Genomic DNA, 24878 nt, shown 5'->3' with positions numbered 1-24878 from the left:
CCATTGTGTTCTAATATTACAAAAGAGTGAGAAAAACATCTCCTTATCTTCTTTCTCCACCCAATGCATACTTTTGAATGCCTCTATCATGTCTCCCCTTACTAATCTCTTCACTGAGCTAAAGTATGCTAGCTGTTCTAAGCTTTCCTCATAGGAGAATGGATCCAGCATGTTGGTCATTTTAGTGGCCGTTTTCTGCACTTTTTCAAAATCCACAATGCCCTTTTTGGTTTTGTGACCAGAATGGATGATACACAGTATTCCAAGTGTGGTTAGACACTGGTTTGTATAAGGGGAGCATGATTTTGGCAGTTTTCTTTACAGTTTCTTTCATAAGTATGCTTAACATGGAATTGACCTTTTCATAACGGCCTCATACTGTGTCTTCATCAATCTGTCCAGAACTGCAAGATCTCTTCCTTGATCAGTTACCACTAATTCAGATCCCATCCATGTATATGAGAAGTTGGGATTGATTTGCCCCTCTGTGCATCACTTCTACTTGTTTAAACTGATCTACATTTGCCATTTTTATGCCCTCTCTATCAGTTTAGAGACCTCCCTTTGTTTAGTCCCTCTCTGTTTTCTGTTTTAATGTTGTTTTAGCACAAGCAAAACCCTTTATTTTTCTCTATGGGCCTTTTATGCTGTACTTAAGCTGCTTAATTTTGAATATTTTTCTTGTGAGCTACCCTGAAAATGTGGCTATAACAATAGCTGCTAAATATATGAAAGTGTGTAAATAAGAAAGTGTGTGGGGAAGCGGTACACACATATATGAGACAAACTCCACAAGTACCTTCAAACATTATGTACCTTCTTCGAGGAGGTTGCATGCACTATTGCTCAAATTTTAGCATTTTACAGATTTTTTAGTATGGGTGTGACTTTTAAAGGCCACATGTGCCTTTCAGATAATAGTTGCAGTAAAGCAGAAGGTTGCACACCCACTACTATTCCCAAAGATATAAATAGATGTTGAGAAAAATAAATGGAATCAAAAGTTTAATGACAAAATACTGTGATAAGCAGGGGATTTGGCATCTTCACATAAACTGGGTAAATGTAAATTCAGGTTATGACAAACTGACATTTATAGATATGATAAATAATTTTGCCTTAAAGTTAGTCATTGATCCAAAAACAAAGGGAATGACTCTTGATTTAATACCTTTATATTGCAATCTTAGGTAAGTCCAATTGAAAACAAAGAGACTTAAATCTAAGTAGACTTGTTTAGGATTGTTCCTTCCTTCCTTCCTTCCTTCCTTCCTTCCTTCCTTCCTTCCTTCCTTCCTTCCTTCCTTCGCATAGGACCTTAGGGCAGTATTCATGAGAGTTATTCCATTTTATTCTAACAGCTGCTGCTTTTTATATGTATATTTTAACTTATTGGTTTTATTTATTGTTGTAAGCCGCCCCGAGGCTTCGGCGAATGGGGCGGCATAAAAATGTTTAAATAAATAAATAAATAAATAAAGTAGTCAAAGATCACCAAGTGAGCTTCATGTGAGAAAGGATACAAATTGGCCAGCTATCCCTGGCCATGGTTTTACACTCTAACCATACCATCACAGTGGCCTTGTGACTGGTACCCAGGATCTGGTGTGAGGTAAGAACATAAAGAGAACCCTGATGAATCAGACCAAAGGCCTATATAATCTAACATCCTTTTTTCCAGAGCTGGCAGCTATGCGCCTCTGTACAGATTACAAGCAGAACATGAGGGCAGTAACCTTTTCTGCCCTAGCAACTTGCATTCAGAAGCTCGGTGCCTCTGATCCTGGCTATAGCATATAGCTTACATGACTTAGGGATGAGTGAGAATTCTGTTTGATTCCTTGTTTGACAGGAACCTGAGACTGTAAAAAATTCAGATGTGTAAAAAAGCAAAACTGATTAATTGCCTTTTCGTCAATGAATCTAATCTATCTCCTTTTTAAAGCCATCTGAATAGGTGACCATCAGCATATCTTGTAGTAGCGATTTCCATAGGTTGTGTATGAAATAATACTTCCTTTGTCTGTCCTGAATCTCCCACTGTCAAGCTTCATTGGATGATCCCCAGGTGCTTTCTCTCAATTTTTTTCCGCTCCATGCCTAATTTTATAAGCCTCTTTACATATTTCTCCTGATTTGCCTTTGTTTTTCTACTTGAAAATATCTAAAGCATTGCAGCATTTTCCCTTAGGAAAGATGTAAGTTATTTAGAAGATAAGAACATAGTTTCAACATACATGTGGATGGAAAGTTGTCTGGAAAGCCTAGGCAAGCCACATGTAATTTCAGATGATTTTTAAAAAATGAACAAAACAGTGCACTGGTAGCTCATGTGATAGGGCTGAAGTCTCTGTGTGTCAGCAGCTGCTGAAAAGCAACCAAGGGAAAGGAGGGATTCATGTAGTTGTTGGAAAGAGAGATGGGGCAGCTTTAGGCAACACTGCAGAGATGTGCAGTATTCCATGGTACTGCTGGCTATCCAAAAAGTTGCATCCCCACCCTTTCCTCCCACTGCTGCTACTGTGCTTGCAAAAAATAATTGTTCCATTTTGTGGAATGTCTACTTTGGCCCACAGTGGTGTAGAGAATGAGAGAGAATCACCCAATAGTAGATGCATTTAATTTGCATTGACTACTGAGGGATTTTTTTTGGGGGGGAGGTCTTTCTTTTGAAATAACAGTTAAATTTGAAAGAATATGGTTTCCAATTATGTCTTTGATATAGTTATGTGATTACCAGTTTTAGTTTTGGCATCATCATAGAATGAAATGGGTTCACAGTGTGATTTATATAACACTGCTAAACAATTTCTGTATGATGTTTGCTCCCAGGGCCCTGACTTTAACCAATGCTGGAATCTGTAGTACTAAAAAACAAAACAACCCCACCCATACTAAACAGCTGTTTTATGGGTTAGGGTGGGGGCAATGGCTTCCCTTGAAAACCATTGTTGCTCTGGCTAAACTGGGACTGCTGAAGAATAAAGAAGCTCCTTAACAGATCACACCAGTTTAAAATCTGCCTACTTGTCTGGCCTTATCATTGAACTTCCAGTCTGTCAATGTAAACAATGTGCCAATGGAGAAAATTAATTGTCAGAGCCAAGATGCCTTGTACTGGTACTGGATGCAGTATGAATACAAACTCCTCAATATGCAAAGAATGAAGAAACACACACACACACACACACACACACACACACACACACACACACACACACACACACAGTGTCTGTTTGGCTACTGATAGAAACCAAGTTTTGTTTTTGTTTGTTTCTTCATTCTTTGCATCTTCCATCTGCTTGGGTATGCCAGATACCACTGCAGCAGCATAAACTGTAATGGCTGCTGCATAAAGAGGAACTTACTGCTCTTGGCTAAATTGAAAGATATTTTTGGGGAACAGGCTGGGAGTAGAAAAACCATGGACAGCTGTCTCAGGCAATGTCTTCCCAGTCTTAAGAGTCCATGGTTAGACAAAGAAGCCAGCACAACTTTGAACTTCTTTCTTCTGAGGGTTGTACAGCACCCCACATGATACAGAGAACAGGATTTGAGGTACCAAGATGAAACATAGTTAAGTTTGAAAAGGTAGGTTGTCCATTTGAAATAACTGGAACCTTTTATATCCTTAGAAACACATGCAGCTTTCAACACCCACATTTGGAAACAGCAAAAACTGTTTTAAGGGAAACCAACAATAATTTCTAACAGAACAAGTTATTTAATTCCAATCAAGCTGTTTTTCATACCAGAAGTAAACATAGTTTTTGAGAGTGTATCATTACATCTTCAAAATAGTCCTTTTATGTAAATACATACAGTAACCTGGTATTAAATGCATGGGTGTGTGGTCAAAGCTGTCAAGTAAGTTGTTCACAAACCTAAAAGTTGCAGCCAGCCTCTGGGAAAGACATTTGACATCTACTAAGCATTTGTCTATGGACAACATCATCTGTGAACTGGTTCTGTAATGCCAGTGTCTGATGCCCAATTCACTAGGCAGATTCTAAAGTCCCTGTCCTGAATTTGTTTGTGCATATTGATTGCAAACAAATATAACATATGAAGCAATTTGTAAATGTTTCTGACTTTTGAACACTAATCCATGGAGACAGTGATCCGTGTATCTCCAATTCAGAGGGAATATAGAAAATGAGTACATTCAAATTTCTAGAACATACCGATTTATGCTGCAAAAAAAACCCTTGAATTCTTGTGATTCTTTGTTTTAGCTCTTAGTTGGTTCAGGGTTGGTTGCTGTCGTGTTTAGATGGCACAAGCAATGCCTTTTTGCCTTAATGCATATGTTGTGGATGCTAATGCAATAAAGAAAGTGGAAACATTTTACAATTGCATGTCCATATTGGTACCACAGGCTTACAGAGTCTGGTTGTCTCAGGTGGCGGATGCTGGGAGATAGCAACAAGAGTTGGAAAGAAGAGCTGTGTGCCATGTGGTTTGCTCTCTGGCTCCTAGGCTGGCCTGTGTGCCTTCAGAGACTTAAGGAGGCTGTCCTTCCATCAGTGTCAAAGGCAAATTGACTTGCCACTCTAATCAGCTTTCATACATAGAATGGAAAGCAGCCATCTTGTTCTTCACTTCAGGCTATCAGTATCTTGGGCCAGCCCTGCTGACACTCTTTAAGGGCATACAAAATACAATGTTATAATTTCATAGGGTAGTGTATTTCCTGAACTCTGTGTAGTGGGGTTCCTGAGCTTCTTACTGGCCTGGAGAAGGAAAGTAGAAATAGATGGAGAAGGCCAAAAAGAAGTCACCTTGTATTATTGTTTTTGCCAGGTGAATAAATCCTAGAGTAGCTTGAAAGATTTAAAAGAGACATTTATTTTTTTCCAAGGGTAGGAGGTAATTAATAATCCAAGCTGTCAGCAATTCAATATAACTAATCAGTAGGAGTTTTGAAAGCATTTGGCATAGATGGCAACTTGTCTTCATTTTCTGTTAATGGCATGAGTTAATGGCAGTCCAGTAAATGAGAATAAGGAGCACTACAGGTGCCTGTTCTTCTGTACATATTTAGAACTCTATTAACTGCTTTTTCTTTTTCATTTAGATTTAAATCTGTCCATCTCATATCTGCAATAACCAATTTATAGCCTGCATACTGGAATATTGATGCAACTAAGCTAAGCCAAATAAATAAATGTGAATGTGAATGAGATCCTGCAGATGATTACAGCAAGATATTCATTGTTATACTGAACAGGCCTATAAGGGGTTATTTGAAATGGTGGAAGTTGCTGGCAGAACACTTCCTTGCACATTTATTTATTTAGAGTATTTTTAATGCCACTCATCAGCCCTACTCACATACAATCAATTGAATACAACAGCCCTTACTCTTAAAAGACACATGAGGGGAAAATGGGGAGGGAAGATGATAAGAGGGGAATTAAGTCTTTCAGGAGATTGTGAAATGGCTCAGTTTCCTTGACGCAGTACAGCCTTCCCCTGCCGTAGTTATTTTTGCCAGGCATGAAGAAATAAGTGGGAAGCCATATTCTGTTCTTTGCTTTGTGGGCCTTTTCTGCTTCCTAACCCCATGTTCTAAACAGTGAACAACTAGAAACTGCTGCTGTTGGTGTGTGTGTGTCTAAGGCTCCATCTGTTGTGTATTTTCTCTTCTTTATTTCACTGTTTGACAAAAGAGTCTTTCCTTCCCTTGGTGGAACTTGAAGCCTTGTCACAGGAGGGCTTCATATGATTTCTGCTGGGTTTCTGCCATGGGAGCTGTGTGGGTGCAGTTTTGTTTCAGCTCTTCTTCCTTGTTTTGTCTAATGTCTTTTGTCTCCAAGCTTATGGTTGCAAGCAGCATGAGAGGATTCGATCTCATATCTGTAAAGAGGCCTGGGAACTTGGAGAAGCAGAGCTATTGCTTGCTGGGCCTCTAGGGTTCATGAACTGGTGCTGCTAACATTATTGTGCATGTTGTGATACAGGGTATGTACTTGGGGCATATCATTGTTGTTGCAAGTTCTTGGCTTGGGGCAAGCCTTCTATTTTTGCACAATTTTCCCCCTGTGCCGTGTGTGTGTGTGTGTGTGTGTGTGTATTTTCTTCCCTTGTGGGCTGAGTTATGGCATATAGTGCATGTTCTGGCAGAGTATGGATTTCCCTCACCCAGCATAATTGTTGTATAGCGGGACTGGGGAACTTGCAGCTCTCCAGAAGTGTTGGTCTACAACCTTATCATTCCTAATCAATATAGCTAATAGTCAGGGATAATGAGAGTTGTAGACTAAAACATGTGGAGGGCCTCAAATTGCCCACTCTTCATGTATATGATTATTCTACTTGCATTTTAGACATCTATATATTCACTGATGTCAAAAGAAGTTATCTTTTAATTCTCCCATTAAAATTTACGGGACTTCAAAGAGGGGTGTTATATACTTTGGTAGATTAAAAAACCTTTGCTGCTCATCCAGCTTGAAATTTGGCCTGAAAACTTCTAAATACAAATGGAATATCCCTTCTTTGGTTCTGTTTTTCTTGGGTCTTTTTCACATTCTGACCAACAAAAGCTCATACTGTTGCATCCCATTATTATGTCTGAGAAGACACCACTACCTATTAGAATATTTGGAGATATTTTGGGAAAGGTGCAGAAAGGGTAACTAAAACTATCAAGGGACTGGAGCAAGTCTCCTATGAGAAAAGTTTACAATATCTGGGATGGTTTAGCTTAGGGAAGAAAACTTGTACAAAATTATTCAGGCCATGGAGAAAGTAGCTAGGGAGACATTCCTCTCCTTTTTACACAGAATTAAAGCTGGGGTCATTCGATTAAGCTGATTGTGGGAAATTCAAGAAAGATCAAATGAAACATTTATTTACATACACATACACTATGGAATTCATTACTACAGGATGCACTGATGTCTGCCAGTTCAAATGATTGTAACAGAGGACTGGACAAATTCACGGAGGGTATGCTTGGAGATAGCTATATACAAGATGTTCTGGGGGGAAATGGAAAAAAATGGGGAGTGAGGTTTTTCTCCTGTTTTTTCCTAAAATGTGCTGTGGGGGTGCATTTCCTGGGCCTTCACATCTCCATCTATGCTACTTCCAGTATCAGTGACAGTAAACTAATGTGTAGCATTTGCTGTTGCACTCGCGTGCTGCTTCTGGGTCCCTGTTGGTTTGCTGGTGGACTGCTGTGTGAATAGAATATTGCACTTTGGGCTGATCCAGCATGGCTCTCTAATATTATTATTATCACATACTACTCAATAAGAGGAAGTGAATTGTGCTTTTCAGAGTACTCTTTGATAGCAAACTATCTCAGACCCTTGACTGTTACAAGAAAGCGCAACTTCAAAAAAGGTTGGTATCTGCTAACTTTGGCACTTGAAAATGCTTGCTACATTCCCTTGTTCTACATGACAAGATGATGCTAACAGAAGAATGATATACAAAGGTATCTTCGGTAAAGTAGTGGTTGCTACCATTATCCTTAGGTAGAGCATGAAATGTAAAATTGCTGCATGTCATGATCTACTAAAAGCCTACCTACCTAACTAGTAAGGGGTGTGTGAAAGCTTATAGATGCAAAAAGAGTAGATTGAGTGTGTATAAAACAGGGATAGGATTGGAGAAATTTTGTTGTGTGAAATGCTGGTGACTAAGCTTTTGTTAGGCCTTTATATGTTTAAAAATGTCACTAACCACTCCTCTTTAAGTGCTTGAGAAAGGCAAAATAAATAACTGTACTGTATAAAAATAACCACTTTTTGCTCTGCTTGTTTCTTTGTAAAGGGGATCATGTTGCTGTAACTAGGGAATTCAGGATTTTATTTTAGTTACGTACCATAAGTCATTTTAAAAAGGAAAAATAATGAAAGAGGGTGGGAGAGAAGCTTTAAATGGAAGCCTGCTTCCTAAAGTCCTCTGAAAAAGCACTGTATACAGAACAAGCTTTGCATGCCTCTTTTACGCTCACTGTGTCTCTTTCATTTTAAGTGCCCTTGCTGCTACCTGTGAAAGAAGGGGTGCCTCTTTTGAGATGAGGCTGCAATCCTGTACCCATTTATCTGCTAATAAGTCCCACTGGAAGTGTTTCTGAGTGGACAGTATGGGATTGTGTAGTAAACTTAATTTGATTGATTGACTATTTTTAATTGGTTGACAGCTCTAATAGCTTATTAAATTAAAGTTAAAAATTCAAGAAGGGACTTCAGATATTGGAAAGAGTTTTGTACCTGAGTTCACTATCCTGTAGGATGGAGGTGTTGAACTTCCTAGGGACCAAAATCCATTTCAGATAAGCAATCAAGAGTCTTTTTTTAAGGGCTGAGTAGGTGAAAGCAAAAAAGGCAGAGTCAAAGGCAAAAGAGATAAGTTCGAAATACCAGAATATTTTAGTGTAAAGTTCTTAGGAGAGGGATTTTATCCTTTTAGAATGGATAGGAAAAAAACTTTACAAAAGCCAGGAAATGATCAAATTAATGTTGGTTAGAGGAAAGAGGTCATGCTGGGAAGGGACTTGGGCCATATGGCTTCTGACCCTGAGACAAGTTAGCCATTACTGCTTTTGTTCAAGTATAAAACTGCCAAATTCTGTAGAAAAATGGGAGTAGGATCCCATGTAAGTGGGAAAGACACCTACTAGTGAGGAAATAGGCATCACCATAGCAAATCCCATGATGAGCTATCAGGATTCTGAATAAAAACATTACTTTGCCCTCCCGGAAGTGTCAAAGGTGGGAGCAAGGAGGACTTACAGAGAAGTAACTAGCAGGTGAAGGAGGGTTTGGCACTTTTCACTCAGATGCAAGGGTAAAGTGGAATCAGAGCTTTCAGGGACACAGTGGTGCTGCCACTTTTTTATTAGAAGAGATGCTGACATCATACATTACCTTTCTGCCCCAACCAGGCTTCCCTGCTCCCTCTGAGCTGAGCCGCAAACCTCAGAGTAGCTGGGGGAACATGCATTTCCCCACAACACTGTGGTGTTCCTTTTGGTAATATCAACAAGGCCCAATTGTTTTGCAAAAGGCCAGCTCCAGGAAGAGATAAAAACTTCTAGAACTGGTTTGTTGACAGCTACTTGCATCTGTAAACTCTCCTTGGAAGCATATGTCTTGGAAGCAGACTCTCATGACAGCCTCCATGCCCAGTTCTGTTCTTTTAAGCCCACTCTTCATTATATCACTGTCTTCCTGCATGGGACAGCTATTGCTGCTTTCATGTCATCATAACTGCAGATGAAACAAATGCTACATTTGCTCTGCACAGAATACAAAAGTAAGTCAAGCACTCTTGACACATTCAAAGTTTACATCACAATGAAGTGATCCAGCCACGACTATTGCTTCTTATCACCTCCCAGTTTGGCTTCCAGTTTAGTCACTAGTAAATGCACAGCTGAATGTATTCATGTAAAGTGTATGAAACTGTGAAAGTATAGTATCTGCATTGTCCTTTTTGGTTACTTGGCAATAAATAAGCTTCATTCCCACCCTCAGTCTTTTAATAAATCAGCTATATATCCTTTTCTTAAGGAAAAGTGCTGGTTGAACCTGCTCTTATACAAGGTAACAGGCACATTCTAAACAAAAATTTTCCTTTCCATGCACACTCCTAAAATTCTTCTAAAAATTAATCTGCTCAGTAGCTGGGCACAAGGGCCATAAGCAGCAGTCTGTTGTTGCAGCTGTGTGTACACTTTTAAACAATTTTCCTTTACCACTACAACCTATTAGCTCCCCCTTCACTTCTCTGAAGTTGATCTTGAAGGTTTGGTAGCCTCCTGGAGGAGCACTTGATATGGCATGAGAGGCAGCAGCTGGAAAGCTGGCAATCCATCTATGTATTCAGAAGCATTCCGTCTTGCACATGAGGATCTTTGGCTTTGATGAACTCTTGGACAGTGTTTTGTTTATTAAAGAAAAACAACACTTCAAAGTTAAGGCAAATGAAGCCCTTAAGGAATATAAAAAACTTGTAAACAAACTGGAACTTGAAGAGTATTTCAGTAGGTTTGCTTGAGATCTTACTCACTTTCCAAAAGGCTTTTGGAGACAGCATGTAATATTGTACAGTAGTCTCTAGCTGGAAAATCATTCAGTAGTGGTTGACAAATAAAAATAATATGATATATGTTTAAAAAAGAAAAAAAAAGAAAGAAAAGCAATAGTTTATTCCTTCAGTGGAATGCAAAGGAGAAGGAATATCTCTGTCCTCACTGATTAAAACTGGCCCCCACTGATAATTCAACTATAAAACTTTAGTTGGTTTATTTACAGATTAAAGCAATTAAAGGTTTGGCCATTTTCTATCAAGATAAGTATGCCTACAGTATAAGCCCTGAATATTATAACAGAAACTTGAGTGAATTTCTAATTGAGTACAAAATGTTGTTCTAAAGAAGTTAGTCCTGAAGATTGGAGTGGGAATTGGAAACTTAGGAGAGATGTGTGGAAACTAAGATCCTTATCATATATTAGGAAGGAAACTGGTTATACTTCTATACTAGTCTGTGCAATCTAGTTTGAAAAGTTTTCCCATTTAAATAAACATAGATACTTTACTGTGTCTGCAATAAACTTTTCTTTGCTGAAAGTCCACGATAATACAAGGTTCAGAACTGGCCAAATACCTTTTATTTTAGAGTTTCTCTAAACTTTCTTTTTCATCTCTACCCTCCAAAGGTTCCTGAATGGATTAGCATCTCATTTATCCTCAGTAGCAACCTTGTAAAATACAAAAAGAGTCATTCTTATTTGAAATTTCATATCTTCCCTGAGATTGTATAGGACCTGTGTGTGCCACACATTTGTAGTCTGCAAGTGATCTGGAAATGCATACCTACATCAGCAAAAAGGTTAATGGTTATTCTTGAAATAGCATCAGTTATTTTCGGTTCTGTTTACAATGATAGGAAATCCCATGTAGCAAAGCAAATGTGTAAACACTTCCTTCATGTGATTGCAGGCACCTGTGAATCCAGTTTGGTAGATGTGATGCAGTGGAAATTACCAGTGCCACTGCTGCATGTAGAAACTAATTGGTTAGTACCTTGGCCAAGATCATCTAGTGAGCTTTGAGGATAGGTAAGCATAATGTGATCCTGGAGCTTCTATGCCAAAACCTAGCAGTTTATTCAGTGCTCCACAGTTTCTGACAGTTACTTCCCATAAACTTGAAAATTGGTATGGCAGTAAAATGATTGGAAATATGACCTTTGGACATCTTTTCCTTTATTATTTATATACATGTTGTTTCATGAATATAACTGACTTGAATTGATATTTATTAACATCATACATTCCACATTGTACATTGTTTATAGCTCAGTTATTAACTCCCCCTATGCCTAGGCAAATTTTACCCAAGGGATTGTGTGTTCTAAAGTTTTAATTTCCTCATCTTCAGAATAAATATTTTAGACCCTGAAAGATATACCAGGAATGAAGAACTAGTAACCTACCTTACATAGAATCAAAAACCAGAGACCTTACCAAAATTGTTTGTATCTTCTACTACCAAACATTGTGGTTTTGTTAAGGTTGTATCACCGTTTTGGATTACTTTTAAGGGAAGACTGGACAATTGTATGGAAGAGAAGGCTATTAATGGCTGCTAGTCCTGATGGCTATTTGCTATTGCCACTAGCAGAGGCAGTATTCCTGTGTTCATCAGGTGCTGGAGAACCTGGGCAGGAGGGTGCTCTTGCATTCATATCTGCTTATGAGATCCTGTGGGCAGCTGGTTGGCCACAGTGTGAAAAGAACATGGGACTAGATGAACCCTCATAATCCGATTCATCATAACGCCTTTTATATCTCAAACTACCATCTTTGGTTGTTTGTATTGTTGTAAATAACAGTTATTAAAATATTGTTATCAGAGTCATGTTTTAGCTTTTACTGATGTATTAGTCATTTGATTTTACTATGGATGCCAATACATCACACATCTTAAGATTCCTATTGTTTATACACTGCCGAAAACTAGATCCAATGATTACAGATACATTCCTTTACTGCCATGACACTGATCAGTGTCCAGGTGTCCAGACTGGGCAGGGGAAAACAGACTTACTGTATTTGCTTGGGCATCAAAATGGCCAATGCTGTTCAGTGTAAGCAAGTGTAAAGTAATGCTTGTTGGGTCAAAAGTATATCAACTTCATGTATAGACTGATGGGATCTGAATTAGCCATGACTTGTCAAGAAAGGGATCTTATGGTTGTGTTTGAGCTGTTCACTTGTGAAAAAGGCAAATGTCATTTAGCATAATTAGGAAAGGAATTGAAAGTAAAATTGCCAAGATGGACCATGCTTAGAATATTGTGTTCAGTTCTGGTGCTGCACTTGAGAAAGGACATTCCTGAGTTGGAAAAAGTGCAGAGAAAGACGACTAAAATGATCAAGGATTGGAACTACTCTCCTATGAGAAATGGTTACAACTAGGATTGTTTAACTTAGAAAAAAGGTAAAGGGAGACATGACAGAAGTGTTTAGAATTATGCATAGTGTGGAGAAACTGAAGATGGAGACATTTTTCTCCCTCTCCCATAATACTAGAACCCTGGATCACCTCATGAAGCTGATTAGCGAGTATATATAGGATTATTTTGGTTACAAGTGGTATGTGGCCACTTCTGCCATATCAATTAGTCTGTATTTACAGTTATTTTTAGGTAATGTGGTATTTCAACAACTGTATCAGTGGTAGGCAATCTGGTGCTCTTCAGATACTTTAGAATACAATTCCCAGAATCCTTAACAGTTGGCTTTGTTGGTTGGGGCTTGTAGTCCAAAATATCAAGAGGGAAGCAGGATGTCTATCCTTGTACATCCCAGAGAGGTACTAACAATGCCAATTATATATTTTCACTGCTGTGAGAAAGTAAAACAAAAATAATATATATGCAAGATCATAGGAAAGCCATCATACCACTTTTTTGGCTTTTTATAATGAGGGGAGGAAAACTGCATAGAACTGAGATATGCTGACAGCTGGGGTTGGGGGACAGAGGGGGAGAAGGAAGCTTACAGAATTGTTGCTTGGCTATAATCCATAAAAATTAAAAACAAAATTATGATGTTAAATCTCTATAAATTAAACCTTTTTATAATCTTGATATTTATGATTACCATGTCTGATGTCAATGCAGGAATGGTTAAAATGGCTGTTCCTAAGCCTTTTAAAACATAGCTGAACCTCTTTATGATTTCTAGTGTTGACTTTTCATTGTGAAAACTCTGTGAACTTGGTTAGGATGCTGAACAGATGACAGCACTGAATATGTTTGTGCAGTATCCCTTCCCTGACTCAATTCTCTTGCTGTAGTGGAGAACCTGAAATGTTAAATGAAAAGGCAGTTTGCCTTGAATTAAATTTGATACCTAATGAAAACCATGAGTGGCTAGTTTAGTTTATTCCGCTCTGATGCAAAAGAGCTACCACTGGCCTTGCCAAGGATCCTGTAGGTTCCTCAACAGGAAATATGATTGATTTTTAAAGCATTACAGCATGTTCAAATGAGTTAAAAGAATTAAAATAGGCACATTGACATTTTTGAACAGATTGTTGTTGTAGTTCCTCTGTTTCCTGTTTTATTTATTTATTTCTTACATTTATGTTCCGACTTTTTCTTATCAAGGAATTCAGGGCAGCTGACAAAACTCTCTTCCTCTCAATCTTATCCTCAGAACAACAATTTCATGTGGTAGGTTGAGCTGAGAGGCTGTGACTGGCCCAAAATCACCCAGTGAGCTCTATGGCTGAATGAGAACTAGAACCATGATCTCCTGATTTCATATCCCATGCTCTTAACCACTACACTACACTGGCTTCATGATTTAAGATGGAGTTTTATCCAAAGGTGATTTTGCTCTCAATCTGCAAGAATAATTTTTTGAAGAAGTATAGGGAGGCTAGGAAGAACCTCCAAAACTGGGTGACCTGCCTTGCATAAGTACAAGCGTTTTGCTCTACTGAAAAGTCACCTTTGGAAGCCATTCATTGATACTGACTAGCATGTGCTGCTGCTTCCAGATTCATAGCAGCATTCTTTCTGGTGAGAAAGTCATACTAGGGCAGAATCCTTTGCATGTTTAAATGGAAAAACATCCTAAAATTCCCAGTGTTTTCCAGTGAGCAAAATTGGTATTAGTACAAATACATTAGGTCTAAAGCCATGTCACACCTGTTTTGTGATATGTCTACTCTAACATGAGTAAATATTGAATTGTGAAGCAGTCAACCCCCAACCAATATGTTAACTTCTATGATAAAATTGAAAAATGCAATAAAATGTTGAACTTCAGTTTTGCCCCCACAGACATGAAAGGTCACAGTGAAAGCTGAGAATAAGTTCTCATGAGAATGTTGAAATTCAGTGTTTACGAGACTACTTGTAGCGCAAATGTATGGTGCTTCCAGATGGACTTTTCTGGCACCATCACCCTGCCTCATTCATGGAATTCCATGAGGGCCCCAGAAGTCATCATCTTCTGTTTGCAATGCTCTTGAGTTTTCCCATCACTTCTTCTGTCTTTTCTCTTGCCACAGAAAAACCATTAAGGAAAGTTTAAATAGTTGCATAATGCCTTCTAACAGTTAGCTCTAGCAGCCCCCTGGCTGGAAGAATTCTGTTTTATACAGGAAATAAAACCTTACCAAAATAGCCTTTCCTTGCCTGTGTGACCAGATGCATCCAATGGATTTGGGATATCCTACAGGAAATAAGTCTGTCTGGACCCTACTCATACCTGATTTTAAAACTGGATACATTTCTGAAGACTTTAGACAATATTTGGGATTTTTCCATCCATCAGTTGTTGATTTGTGTTTTAAAAATCTGATTGTCTGCAACTCCATAACTTTAGTTTAACCAATATAGCTGCAATTGCAATTAAAGACTAAGTAGCAGTGAGTTAGCAGCAAGATTAAATGGAATGATCAATTTAAATAATGTACTAAGCTGTTAGTGGACAGGATTAGGATCTCTGTGTTGGGCAAGCAGTTATATTAAAGAATGAAATTATGACAGCTTATCTTTTGACTTAACCCTGTTTTGTTTTGTTTTGTTTTGTTTTGTTTTGTTTTGTTTTTCCTGGATAGGAACACCTTGGTATCCCATACCAAGCTGGAAATATTACCTTGGGTTAAAATGAATTGCAGATAGGCAAATATTTGAAAAGTAGTTTGAAGAAATCCTTAAATGAGAAAGAAGTATTAATGTATGCATTGAGTTTGAATCATGTTATGATTTATGCATGTGTGTCTCTTAACAGAGTGTGTACATAAAATCTGCTTATTTAGTATATTGTGGGTTAAGAAAAGCTCTGCTCTATTAGCCCATAAAACCATCTAATTCATCTGTTTTGGCTAGTGGGCAGCAAAATGCCCCTGAGAAACCTACAAACGGGACATGGAGCACACAGACATCTCATCTTGGTCTCCAAGCAGGTCCCTCTCTCTGAATATGGTAGTCCTATAGCCAATAGATATATAGACTTATCCCCCATTAATTTGTTTACTAGGTACTGCCACATCTTATGGCTGTGAATACCATCAGTTAATTATGCATTATATACAGAGCATTTTACTGTGCCTGCCTTAAGCCTACTGACAATCAATTCCATGAACTGACCCCCAGTTCTAGTATTATGAAAAAGACTGAAAAGCCTTTACCCTACACCATCCCTCCCTAATACAATGCTTTCTAGATGTGTTGACTTGCCACTCCCATCATTCACAATTATTATGACCAGGGTTGCTGGGGATGATGGGAGTAGTAATCCATTACATCTGGAGTACACCAAGTTGGGGAAGACCACACTACACATTCACTGAAGTCAGTGGCAGCTCCCTTGAGTAATCTCTTCCATAGTTTCTGTGTAAATTTTAACTTCAGGCCTAACGTGCTCTGCCTCATAGCCAGTATTTGGTTATCTGAGACGCTGTTGCATGAGACAACTGTTGATTTGAGTGGACCAGTTCACCTGTTGGCAGTGATTAAACAGAGGCCTAGCTGTGCATTTTGAGAACCAAAGGATTAAGTATTTATGGGGGGAGGGAGGAATTGGTACTGTGTCACAGGAAAGAGATGAGAAAAGTCTTGGGTTCTAGTAAACATTAGGCTCCTGTAATTTTTGAAAAACGTGTGGTGTTCTGCTAGGCCAGAAAAAAAAAACTTTTTCATGAGTGAATTGTGCCCCTCCCCGTCCACTCCATGTTTCTTCCACAACACTTAATGCTTTCCTAACATAGCAGCTCTTCTTATTAGTTATTGGCTAGAGACTGTCCCTGTCCAAAATCTTTCCTTGCTCACAGCTGTCATTGGATTTACATTTCCTTCAGTGTCATTGGATTCAGGAAAAGACTCATGTGAGCCATGGCTGATCACAGAGCCCCATGCATTGAACTGATGAGAAGGGTTAAATGTTACCAGTGGCCTTGCAAATTGAGATACATGAAAATTGAACTAGGTAGAAGACATGCTTTGTGCAAGTCCCTGCACACACCTGGCATAATGTTAAAATGTAACACCTGGAAAAATCAGTAAAAGGCTGGTTTTCAAATTCTTCCTTTCAGAGAAAAGCACATTTCTGAGTAGTTCCTGGTTTAATTCATTTATATTAAATTTTCCATTGTTAATTACTTTTATTAGCATTGTGGTTCCTGGAAAATATATATGAAAAACATGGGGCTAATAGGATATGGTTATATAACTATGCCAATTTATATAACTATAGCAATTGATTCTAGGCATCATCTATGCAGCACTTGACTGCTAATTTAGAGTATTTTTCATACCTAAGCAGCTTAAAAAGCAATTTGTACAAAAAGACATTTAAATAAACAAGACAGAGAGCCAGCTCACAATGTCTAAATCATCCATCACACAATGCATCCAAACTATCCCTGGGGGTATATGTTTGTGAAGAAAATGGCCATGAAAAAGGTTTGCATGATCAGAGAAAGAAAAGAAAGCATGGTTCCGATTGCATGTCACCTCATTTTCTGATGCTACCTCAATTAGCTGTGCAGGCTGAAGGCTGCCATGACATCTGAACCCAAGGAAGGTGGATGGCTGGGGTGGCTTCCAGACCAGCCTTGAACAAGTCATGGGTGTGACCTGGACAATCTGCTTGCAGTTTCTACTATTCCAGCAGTAGCTTGTCCATACCATAATGAATTTGTTAGTCTTGCATGTGTCATATGACTTTTCTTGCTTTGCTTTCAGAATGAAACTGCACTCCATGAAGGGCCATGTGTCCCCTAGCAAAGCTGAGACATATCAAATATAGTAAAAAAAAAAAAAATCTTGGCAGAGAGGCTGGAATTTCCAGGTTTCACATGGAATTTTATGGGGCTAAAGTGGGCATGTAAAGGAGCAAATCACAGGAGAAACAATCAAGAAAAGAGAAACAACCAAGAGACAATTGTTTGTATGTTTAGTAAGTATACTGAAGACATATAGTTGAGAACATTAACTATACAAAACCAGTTTTGAACTTTGTAGAGCAAATGTCACTGTAAGAAGACTTGATATTGTTTTCATTAATGTATTTCTGGGTTAAAAAAAAACAGAAATACTGAGGTGACTGAGTCTGTGTCTTATAACTATCCCAAGAAGATGAGAGATACTTTTCTACCCACTTTCTCAGTATTAAGGCAAAAGTCAGGATTCATTTGCATGCTCTGATACCTACACTTTTAATCTCTTCTCTAGCAGGAGGTCTAATTAACATTTTGCAGCATTGGCAGCCCCATCTGGAAACTACTATTCAAACACCCACATTAATACCCAAGCTTTTCCCTTTCCTTTAATTAAAATGCTGTCAGAACATAGTTAGCCCATAAAAGAATTTCCTGAAGTTGAACAGTTGAATGCAGAAATGAAGAAAAGTATGGAATCACGTTGTGCTGGACTGCAGTTGAAGTACAGCTGTCTCTTTTTGACAGTTCTGTCTAGTTGAAATTTGTTATCCTTTTGTCTTCCAAGAAGCAAAATAAATAAGCCAGTGTACTGGGGTTTTTTAGATTTCACTAGCAAACATACCAGGCTTCACATGGGCTTGGACTATTCTTTAGTTTGGTTCAGTGAAGCCTTCAAGAACTACTGAGCTGTCAAAGTTGGACACATTGTGTCTGCCTCTGCTATGGTACATCTCTATAGACTTCTGGGGAGAGTCTTCCCGCTACATTACTTTGAGAGGGATGTATGTTTATTTTCCAATCTGTTCTTATTCAGCTTGATTAGTTGCTGTATTCTTTCACTGTTATTTATTATTTTCATTATTTTGTATTTATATGTTTGGATAAATAGGTTTATTCATACTTTTGTAGTCTTCCTTTTGATAAAAGGCAATTGAGAAATATTTTAACTTAATAAATGATTGTCCTAACTATGATTAGTGAAACTTAAGTCAACTTCAAATCATGGTTTATAAGCTTGTTTTCACTAAACAAAGTTAAGACTAACCACAGTTTAGGGTTAAGCCTTAATGTTAAACTATGGTTTTTTAAAATGGAAGTAGGATTTTTGATTTCTTCATAGCTGTGCCAGAGTGAAGAGGAAAGATGGACATACTCATTGTTGCTCATTCTCATAAAGCTACACTTGTCCATGAGCTAGAATAATATAGAGTTTTATTCATTTATTGATGTTGCATTTGTAAGTGGGCTAAAGCAGTTAGCATTTTTTATTCTTCAGTAGCACAGATTCAGATGCTGTCGTCGAGAACATGATCCACTCTGTTGTCAGTGCTTTCAGAAGTGAATCCTTATAGGCCTGTGTACCTTGCCTAGCAGTCAGGGATAGCTGTTCAAGCAGTTCTTCATTGGGACCAATTTCCATATTGCAGTGGGCTGGATGAGGGCCAACCAACTGAAATTGAATCGTGGTAAGATGCAGGCTATGTTAGATGCCAGGAAGTACTTCCTGACCATCAGGACCCCAAGGGCATGGAATGGGCTTCCATAGGAGGTGGTTGATGCCCCATCGGTGAGGGTGTTCAAAGGTAGGCTAGACATGCACATAGTGGGCATGTTGTGAGTGACTAGATGGCCCTTCTGACTCGCTCTGTTTCTGTTTCTATGTTGGTGAGTGGTTCCCAGGTTCAGGAATTGGCTAAGTTATCTGTTCTGGATGAGATTGTACTTCCTGTGCCAGAAAAATGATGTGCTCTCTTGGATTCATCTCTGTCATGAGATGCTTGAGTGGCTTGGTGTTAAAGAACACATGTTACCATCTGAGGCTGATACAACTGCTATAGCCATTCCTGGCAGGAACAGCCTGGTGAGAGTAATATTTGAATTGGTAACTTAAGAGTCTGGATGGATGATTGAGGCTGGGCTATACCTGTCCAAGAATGGTTGTGTTTTCATGTGTGGCTGCCCTTGAAATTTGTTCAGAAGCTGCAGCTAGTGTAGAATATGATAGCTAAGATTGCTCAGTGGAGTTTCTTACCATGCGCATGTGACTCCAGTGCTGTAAAGTCTGCACTGGCAGCCAGTGAGTTACCAAATAACATTCAAGATGTTGTTGCTGGTTTACAAAGCCCATAGAAGTAACCAACCTGTGTTACCTATCATTGGGACCCACCTTGCTATCCTTTGATCAAACCTGATATCTCCATTCTCTGGTGTTATGATCCCTTTGTGGAAAGCTGAACACTGTATGGTTAATAATAATGATAAGACTATAGATCCAAGAAGGATTACATTAAAATACATCTTCTGTAACTATACAACTGTTTTGGGTTTTGCTTTCTTTTTTAGTAACGAGGATGCCTGTGACATGGTCTCTTTGGAGGAGTATAGAGAAGGGAGGAGGACTATGTATTAAAGGGCAAGGATAGAGTTTTTAATCCCATGAGGTCTGGAAAATAAGTAAGGCATGCAAAGACCGCATGTGTACTGATTACAAATAACCAAAGCTATTGCAGTCCTTATTTATTGTATATTGAATGAGAACAGCTAAGTGCTTAACAATGTGTTTAACTTTCCTGGATTGCTTTCAGAAAATAGTCAGTGCACACTCACTTGTCACATTGTAGAACTTTTGAGCAATCTGTGGTAACCACCTGGAGTCCTGTGAACTCCAGCATTGCTTTGAAAAATCAAGGTGCTAGACCGCATTAACTGAACAAGCTGGGAGACTTGGCAATAGCTTAACTAGAAAGCCATGTTCTGCATTTCAGAGTGCTGGTTCAGCATCTGTTGCTCTCTGTTTTGGTTCTGAGCTAGAATATACCGCTTATACTTGCTTATGTATCTTTTTAATGAAGGTTTTTTTACTATTTTAACAGTGATGTAGAAATTCATTTTAAAAGGCATTATATGTAAACCATGGAGTGTCTCTTATTTTCTCCTATAAACTTGTATTTTGAACTGAAAAAAAGGACTTTGCAGTCCCACAGGCTTCACAAATGAAATGCACTGAGTTTCTTCTTCCTCTTTGTTTACACAGTTGATGGGATAGACAAGGCATCAGTTGCAAATTCAGATGGGCAAACTCCTGGATCACGGACTCCTCCTTTCAAGAGGAAAGGCAAACTATCTACTATTGGTAAATTCTTCAAACCATGGAAATGGCGAAAGAAGAAAACAAGTGAAAAATTTAGAGAAACATCAGCAGGTATGGCTATTTTTTAATAGGTTTTATTATTATTATTTTCTACAAACTACAAACTAAAACATCAATCATCAAAGACATCAGACATACTGGGTCAGCCCCCCATTTATTTATTTATTTTTATAACAATCCATAGCCATATTCAAATCTACGCATAGTCCCGTTTCTCTAGCCTATAGTAAAAAGAGTTCCAAGTTTGATAGAAATATGTATCCTCTTTAGCAGGTATGGCTATTGATAAAAAGAAAGATTTAGTCTGTGAAGTCTGGAAATTGTTAGTATTTATTAGGTGGTGGTGGAAGCATTGGCTTCTAATCAAACAATGATACAACTAATTCTGCCACGTGTTTATAGGAGCTCTCTGATTTAATTCTTCCAGTGGTTGATCCCAATTACCCTTTTGATTCTTGCAAGTTATCTCTAAGTGTTGTTAAATTCTTGATACTTTGCCTAAAGGAATGCTTCATTGATGCCAAAACTGTAGCTACTATCCCAACTTAAAATTCAGTACAAGGAGCAAGACAGGAAAAAAATCCCAAGTACAAACAATTAAAATGTTGGCAGATATAAGGAGATTCTAAACACTCACTCTAAGTGTCATAAGTACAGGTTAGGGGACAAGTGGCTGGAGAGCAGCACTTGTGAAAGGGACCTCGGGGTACTGGTTGACTGCAGGCTAAACATGGGTCAGCAGTGTGATGCGGTGGTCAAGAGGGCGAACGCCACCCTTAGTTGCATAGCCAGAAGTGTGGCTTCTCGTTCGAGAGAGGCATTACTACCACACTATACAACTCTGGTGCTCCCGCAACTGGAGTATTGTGCTCAGTTTTGGGCCCCTCAATACAGTAAGGATATAGCCAGGTTAGAGTCAGTGCAGTGTAGGGCCACAAGGTTAGGGGCCGGTTTGCAGGGGATGCCGTATGAAGCGAGACTGAGGGAACTGGGTCTCTTCAGCCTGGAGAAGAGGAGACTCAGAGGGGATATGTTGGCAACATACAGGTATGTGAGGGGATGTCACACGGACATGGGTAGAGTCCTGTTCTCCCCTGCGGAGGAAGGCAGGACGCACTCCAACGGAGTAAAGCTCAGGGAACAAAGGTTCCATTTAGATGCCAGGAAGCACTTCCTGACAATTAGGACCCCAAGGGTGTGGAATGGGCTTCCAAGAGGTTGTTGAGGCCCCATCGGTGAGGGTGTTCAAAGATAGGCTGGATGTGCACATGGTGGGCATGTCGTGAGCAGAGCCAGCTGGAGCCAGGGGTCAGACTAGATGGCCCGGGAGACCCCTTCTGACTCGCTCTGTTTCTATGTTTCTAAGTCTGCGTTTACATGTCACCCACCTAACAATAACAAACCATGGCAGGTTTGTCCAAAACAGGTCACTGATACATTTCTACTGATGATACAATCTAGATCAAGTGCCCCCACCCTACGCACAATCCATCCTGAAAATCCATGGGCAGTTCTAGGGTTATTCTCACAGTAGGGTTATCCCTTACTACTTTTGGCTGCTGGGTAAATGCTATGGACGATAGCCTCCCCAGTGCTCAAGCAACATTTGGGGATGGCTGTCCTTGCCAGCAGCTTTAGAGCAGACTTCCTGCAATTCCTCTTGCTCTACGGATTGCCAACTCCTACAGTTGAGCTTGTTTTTTAATTAGTTACTTTTAATTTTTCAACACATAAAGAAAATGTAACGTGTATCTGCATGTAACATCTACTTTGGTCCTTAGCTAGAGGCCCCTGGGGAAAAGGAAGACCTGACTATTTAGTATTTGGCCTGTGAAATACAGCGTACACTGACATTTTAAAAGTCTTGGAGGGAAACCTCAGTTCTCTTGCAAAAATATATTGGAAAGTGATCATACTGTGCCAACAGTTGAATAATCTGTGTAAACAGCATATTATATGAACAGTTAGAAAAATGGAGAACTAGATATGGATATAACTTGTACTGATGAGTTGATTTTTCTCCCTTTAAGTAACATGTTCTCCACCCTATAAACTGGGAAATTCATGTTGCTGAGCGCTTAGTTTAGAAAAACAAACAACAATTTCTCTCTCCCCAAACCTGCAGAAGTATGAGCACTTTCCCATAACTGTTTCTGCTTTAAGGAAGAAAATTCACTAGTGTTCAAGTTGAAAAAAAAAACCAAAAACCAGATGTCCCTTCAAATATTCATAGTGAATGTATGTGGGAGGAGGGGGCCAGAGCTGACCTCTGGCTTTGATTATATATGTTATAATATGAAAGATAAATTCAAAGCTAAATGAAGATTATCTAAGTCTCCTAAGGAAGACCAAGGAAGACTTTTGAGAAGACCAAGGCTATATATATATCTATATATTTATAGATAGAAGGGTTATAACAATATGTTAAATACTGCCGTCACATACACAGTCTTATTTATATATCTGTGAGTAATACAATTAGAACATTCTATCAATTATAACTTAGCCCATGTATATACCAGATTAAAATATTCAGAAACTGAGCTGATTAAGTGGAGAATACATTATGAATAGATACCAAGTTGTTACAAAACTTTCTTCCTCGTGGTTTCTGTGCATCACACATAGAGACTGTGTGCCTGTGTGAGCCTGTTGTTGGGAACCCCTCCCTCATCCCAGCCATTATAAGTGGTAATTTGTTATTAATGGCAGGAGTTCCTGCCCATTTCCTCAGTTCTTCAACCGCCTTCACCAGTGCCTCTGAAAGTTCTTCTTTGTCCTTGTTCTTGTGGGCTGTGTCTTTGAACAGTTTTTACTGCCATTTCTTTAGACCTAGCTGGTACAGACTGAGAGGTTGGGACGGCCATATTTTTGTCCATGACCCTTCTAGTACATTAATCATAGAATCATAGAATTGGAAGAGACCTAGAAGGCCATCAGGTCCAGTCCCCTGCTCAGTGCAGGACTGAATTCTCCCATCCAGATTCTAACCAGGGCTGAGCTTGCTTAGCTTCCAAAATTAGGCAAGTTCAGGCACTTCAGGCTAATGTTTATGTTCATTTCCCAAAGCTTCTAGGCTCTCATGTTATTACCATATTCTTAATTAATAAGAATTTAATAGATGACTGAAACCAATCCTTTTTTTTACTAAGCTCTTCAACAGAATAATTTTCAAGTTTTATAAGCAGTCTTCTATAACCAGTGCTATACAAGTGAGCTTGCAAAGTTTTTAATTTTTATTAATTGGAACCAACTAGTTCTTATTTGGACAGTGTTCTCTTTTAATTGTCTTAGTGAAATTGGTTTTTCTCTTATAAAAAGATCTCAAAGTTTACAAATCCTAACTCCTTTCTGTGACTTATTTCACATGTATGTATCTTGAAAATTTGATTTGGGGTATTCCAAAATGGGACTTAATGTGGCCACAAGAGGAGCTAGGAATTTCGTATATACCATATTTGAGCCACTTTGCTGCTGAAAATATATTTTAGCTTTATTTCTTGAGAGTTTTAAAAAATATAAATAAGAAACAATAAAAGACATCCTTCTGTCTGAGTCTTATCAGGGACAATATTCATTTGTAGGTGTTTAAACTTTGAGCTATCTGAAAAGTTTCTTAGTGTTTTGTTGAAGAGCCAGTGTGGTGCAGTGATGAATAGCATGGGTCTGGGACTCAGGTAATCTAGGTTCAAGACGACTTTGCCAGGCATTTCAGGGAGAAAATCGCTCAGATTCGTCACAAGCTTGACTCTACTATTGAACCAGATTCTACTGAGGAGATGCCAACGACACCGTCGAATCCGCAATTAATAGATGAATTTCAGTTGTTGCGGCCTGATGATGTGGACAAGGTGCTTGGACAAGTACACCCTACCACCTGCTTACTAGACCCATGCCCATCCTGGCTACTTAAGAAAGCCAAGGACGGGATTGGCACCTGGATCCTGGAGGTGGTCAACGTCTCTTTAAGAGACGGTTGGGTACCGTCCTCTTTAAAAGAGGCGGTAGTCCGACTAGTCCTAAAGAAGGCATCCCTGGATCCAGAGGTGGCCGTCAATTATAGACCAGTGGCCAACATCTCGTTCCTGGGCAAGGTGCTAGAGCGGGTGGTGGCGGGACAACTCCAAGCATTCTTGGATGAAACTGATTATCTGGACCCATTTCAGTCCGGCTTCAGACCCAGGTACGGCACTGAATCTGCCTTGGTCGCCCTGTACGATGACCTGTGCAGGGAGAGAGACAGGGGGAGTGCGTCCCTGTTAGTTCTCCCGGACCTCTCAGCGGCTTTCGATACCATCGA

The 24878-nt window shown here is 39.1% G+C and overlaps 1 protein-coding gene across 4 annotated transcripts in view; it reads left to right on the top strand.

The window, feature by feature from the left end:
- Positions 1-24878, top strand: part of PHACTR2 (phosphatase and actin regulator 2) — a 108592-nt gene that overhangs the window by 47429 nt on the left and 36285 nt on the right. For all 4 annotated transcript variants that reach the window (XR_006414006.1, XM_044423341.1, XM_044423318.1 and 1 more), the window contains exon 2: positions 20462-20629. Coding sequence is in view for 3 of the 4 variants with exons in the window: in XM_044423341.1 (XP_044279276.1) it covers positions 20462-20629 (168 nt within the window). In the remaining variant the exon portion in view is untranslated. The remainder of the gene's footprint in view (positions 1-20461; positions 20630-24878) is intronic.

This window comes from Varanus komodoensis, unplaced genomic scaffold, assembly GCF_004798865.1.
Source record: "Varanus komodoensis strain SLA01 unplaced genomic scaffold, ASM479886v1 scaffold1, whole genome shotgun sequence".
In the NCBI taxonomy this organism is placed as follows: domain Eukaryota; kingdom Metazoa; phylum Chordata; class Lepidosauria; order Squamata; family Varanidae; genus Varanus; species Varanus komodoensis.
The sequence above is the reverse complement of the archived record's forward strand: the minus strand, read 5'-3'. Positions and strand labels throughout refer to the sequence as shown.